Here is a 4008-nt window from a genome sequence, read left to right as displayed (position 1 = left end):
TATCTTATCTTTGAATTATTAAGTTATTCTTTCTTACAATCACTACTAATATTAAAAGAAAACTATTTTAAATAAAATGATTTATAAGATTTTTTTTCATAACTGTATTTTTATATTAAGGATCTTGATAATATTTTTATGTGATTTTATTATTTTTAAAATTTTAATCATTATTGCGTGTGTGTGTATATATATCTTATCTTTGACTTATGAAGTTATTATTTTTTACAATCACTACTAATATTAAAAGAAAACTCTTTAAAATAAAATGATTTATAATTTTTTTTTTCATAGCTATATTTTTATATTAAGGATCTTGATAATATTTTCATGTGATTTTATATTTTTTAAAATTTTAATCATTAGCTTTTAATGATCTATTTTAAAGTATTCTTAGAGTTTTGATGTTCAATATAAAAAGCCAATAAATTAATATATAAGTTAATGGTGATTTAAAAAGTTTAATTTATATTATTTAATGTTCTGTGTGGTATATAAACAGGCATATAATGGAAAACAAATGAGATTAACCTATTTCTTAGAAGTTATATTAATGTTTTAGTTTATTTATTAATGAAAAATAAAGTTGAATTTACACATTACTATTATTATTGATATATATCTTTTAATTGTAAAAAATTATTTATTTTTCTTATATAAAGTAGATCGCTTTTGTCTTTATAATTTTGACATGTAAATTATTTTTAAGTAAAACTAATAAATTTAGTAGTTATCTACAAGGTCCTTTTTAACTGTGTGGTTATTATTATATTTAATAATATTTTTGTTGGAGTAAATATTCTAATAAAACTCGGGTACAATGATAATATATAGTTATGGACATGTAAATAAATAAAATAAAAAAAGCAACTGGACGGGCCGAGCTGGCCAGATGGATAAATGCCCAGGCTGAGCACGGTCCATTTACCAACCGACTCAGCGGGTCAAGTTTCCGGTCCATGTCCGCCCAGGTGAAGTCGGTTGGACACATCGGTCAATTTTTAGTTCAATGAATGTCAAAATCGTCTTTTCATATAAAAAGCAATCAAGGCACCACACAGCAGATCTCCTTGGATTTCAATATATATACAAACCCTAGGCTTCTCCTCTCATTCTCTTCAATCAATCGATCGATCCAATTTTTCTCGAAAAAACCATACAAGCAAACGGCCTGATAATGGGTTCCAGATCAAAGATCGACAATCCCCACACTGGCGATGGAGCCAGCCCCGGGTTCGTATTTCTATTGATTTGGTTTCTGAGAAAATTGGTGAATCAAATTGATTTGAATCTTTCATGTCCTAATTGCGTTTTTATCTGGTCTGCAGGAAGATTTTTATTGGAGGATTGGCGAAAGACACCACTTATGGTGAGTTATCATCGCTTTTATTATTCAAAATTGAATTGATTAGTTTGTGATGTTCTAAGGGGGTGATTGCTGTAAATCTTTTATTTTTACTGGGCTGTTGAAATTCTGAAGCTGGTTGAAATAGATTGACGGGACTGAGATTTTGTGGTGGGTATTACTTTATTGTTGAGTTTATGGTTTATTGCTTATTGTATCTATTTAGTCTGTAATTGAATGATGGATGTATTTTATTTGAAAGGATTATTGCAATATAGCTTTTTATTTTTATTTTTAATTCTGTGTGATTGTTGAAACTATGGAATTGGTTAGTGTATATTTCACGGAATTGAGGTTTTGTTGGGTGGTGGTTTGTTGTTTTATGTTTTACCCTAACATTGTATTGATTTAATTGCAGCTACATTTAACAAGCACTTTGGGAAATATGGGGAGATTACTGATTCTGTAATTATGAAGGATCGGTACACTGGTCAACCTAGGGGTTTTGGATTCATAACCTATGCTGATCCTTCTGTTGTTGACAAGGTTATTGAAGACACTCATGTGATCAATGGAAAACAGGTATATTATCCATCTTAAAGGTTCCACATCACCGTGTTCCTTAAAAGAGTACTTTAAAAACAACATTCTGATGTTAGTGATTTCCTGTCTCGATGCCACCTATTTGTACTTTTGATCAATGCATTATGATGTGATCAGAGTAATATAATTTGGTCTGATTGTTCAACTTCAGTTATTGTGATAGAGTAGTTTGATATCATAAATTCAAATTCACCTTGAGACTAACAAAGGACAATGGATCAGGTTGAGATTAAAAGGACTATTCCTAAAGGTTCTGGGCAGTCAAAGGATTTTAAAACAAAGAAGATTTTTGTTGGCGGGATTCCATCTTCTGTGACTGAAGGTAAGTGCTGCTAAGTTCTGCTGATGTACTTTGTTGACAGGGTGATAGTTTGCTATCTGTGTTCCCTATTTAGTTCATGCAGCACTTCTTGAGACCTTTGCTAATTTGGGATGTTTATTTTTTTTCAGATGAGTTTCAGAATTTTTTTTCTAAATACGGGAAAGTAGTTGAACACCAGATTATACGTGATCATGAAACCAACCGTTCACGTGGATTTGGATTTATAATTTTTGACAGTGAAGAAGTTGTTGATGAAATGTTATCCAATGGAAATATGATTGATATGGCTGGTACCCAGGTAAGCTTGTTTATAGTGTTTCCAAGAAAGAAGAATGTAAAAAGATCCTTGTTATGTTGCAACATGCATTATTGCATTTGTTTTCTTTTTTCTTGTCATACAATGGTTATTTTTCCTCATGTATGTAGTTAAGTTTTAGCATTTCTTGTTCTAATATAGCATTGGAGATCGTTACAGGTATAGATCTCAGGAAAGGGCTCACATTAGTTTGTCTGCTGCAGAACCTAGGTTAACTAAGTTGCTTTGTTGTAGGTGGAGATCAAGAAAGCTGAACCAAAGAAAGCCTCAAACCCACCATCTGCTCCTTCATACGGTAGCAATACTAGGGGTCGTTCTTTCAATAGTGATAATTATGGTGGATTCAATGGTCCGTATGGGGGGTTTGATGGAGGGTTTGGGCCTGGCCCTTATAGGACACCTGGCCTGTCTAGTAGACTCAGTAGTGCATATGGCTATGGTAGTGGTGGTGGGGACTTTGGTGGTGGCTATGGAAATTTTGGAGGGACTAGCCTAGGAGGTTACAGAGCTGAAGCCTCCCTTGGTTATTCTGGTCGCTATCCGCCTTATGGAGGTGGTTTCGGTGGGGGTTATGGTGCTAGTGGCTTAGGAGGATATGGTCGAGGAGGTGAGGGATATGGAAATTATGGAGCTTCTGGTTATACCAGTGCTTATGAATCTGGTCCAGGTACTAGTTATGGAGGAGCAGGTGGGCTGTATGGACGGGGAGGCTATACTGGCAGTAGTCGTTACCATCCTTATGCAAGATAGAAAGAGCACTTTCATGCAGTTGTTCCTTAAGCTTTGCCTAGAAGTTTCAAACAGGGTACTCTAGTTTAAAGCCTTGTGAATGGATAGGCACTTTCCACATGTACTAGAAGTCTACTATCAAATCAAGTGAGGAAAGCTTTTAAGGATCAGAAGACCTATTTAATTAGACTATTTCTTCTATTGTATGGTGGCTAGCAGACTTTAGTTTTTGCTTCACTTAAGTTATTGGTTGTCTCGGTTACTTATTGTAGTTGTTTCAGATTGTGCTATAGACTATAGCATCTTGGTTCGGAGTATGTTGCCATGTCTTTAAGTTTGATCTAGATTAGATGTATTTATATTTTATTGGCTCTCTCTTTGCATCTGATTAGCAGCCAGACTTCTAACTTTAACATTTATTCTTAGCTTGTTTCTAGAGATGCCTCTATGGTTAGTACCTGTTTCGCACAAAGTGTTGGCGGACTAGGTGATCTATGTTGATGCCAATGAGGGGAACATTATAGATGTTCAACTCTTATCTATCAAGAATTGACCCTAGGTTTCTGGCTAAAAATGTGAGTTTTGTCCTGGTTTAATTATGAAGCAACTTGGGACTAGGTTGAGGTAAAAGCTCACAAGAACCCAAATTACTTTTTTGCCAAGTGGTGGTAAATGTGAGGCCATAGGTTCCTC

General features: G+C 34.2%; 1 protein-coding gene across 1 annotated transcript; it reads left to right on the top strand.

The window, feature by feature from the left end:
- Window positions 1-1075: 1075 nt before the first annotated feature.
- LOC118056863 (uncharacterized) lies at window positions 1076-3681 on the top strand. The gene is made up of 6 exons (XM_035069254.2): window positions 1076-1233; window positions 1329-1369; window positions 1764-1927; window positions 2171-2270; window positions 2399-2568; window positions 2821-3681. Exons 1-6 carry the CDS (start codon window positions 1178-1180, stop codon window positions 3334-3336), a joined length of 1047 nt encoding a protein of 348 aa, XP_034925145.1. The 5' UTR covers window positions 1076-1177; the 3' UTR covers window positions 3337-3681.
- The last annotated feature ends 327 nt before the right edge of the window (window positions 3682-4008 follow it).

This window comes from Populus alba, chromosome 1 (genome assembly GCF_005239225.2).
Source record: "Populus alba chromosome 1, ASM523922v2, whole genome shotgun sequence".
NCBI classification, from domain to species: Eukaryota; Viridiplantae; Streptophyta; class Magnoliopsida; order Malpighiales; family Salicaceae; genus Populus; species Populus alba.
Note: the sequence above shows the minus strand (reverse complement) of the source record. Positions and strands in the feature narration are given on the sequence as shown.

Bases quoted from the DNA above. Each gene is read 5' to 3' on its own strand.
- LOC118056863 (XM_035069254.2), top strand. From the start codon at position 1,178: ATGGGTTCCAGATCAAAGATCGACAATCCCCACACTGGCGATGGAGCC. The intron at 1,370-1,763 runs GTGAGTTATCAT...ATTTAATTGCAG, and splicing joins GGCGAAAGACACCACTTATG to CTACATTTAACAAGCACTTT. The intron at 2,271-2,398 runs GTAAGTGCTGCT...ATTTTTTTTCAG, and splicing joins TCCATCTTCTGTGACTGAAG to ATGAGTTTCAGAATTTTTTT.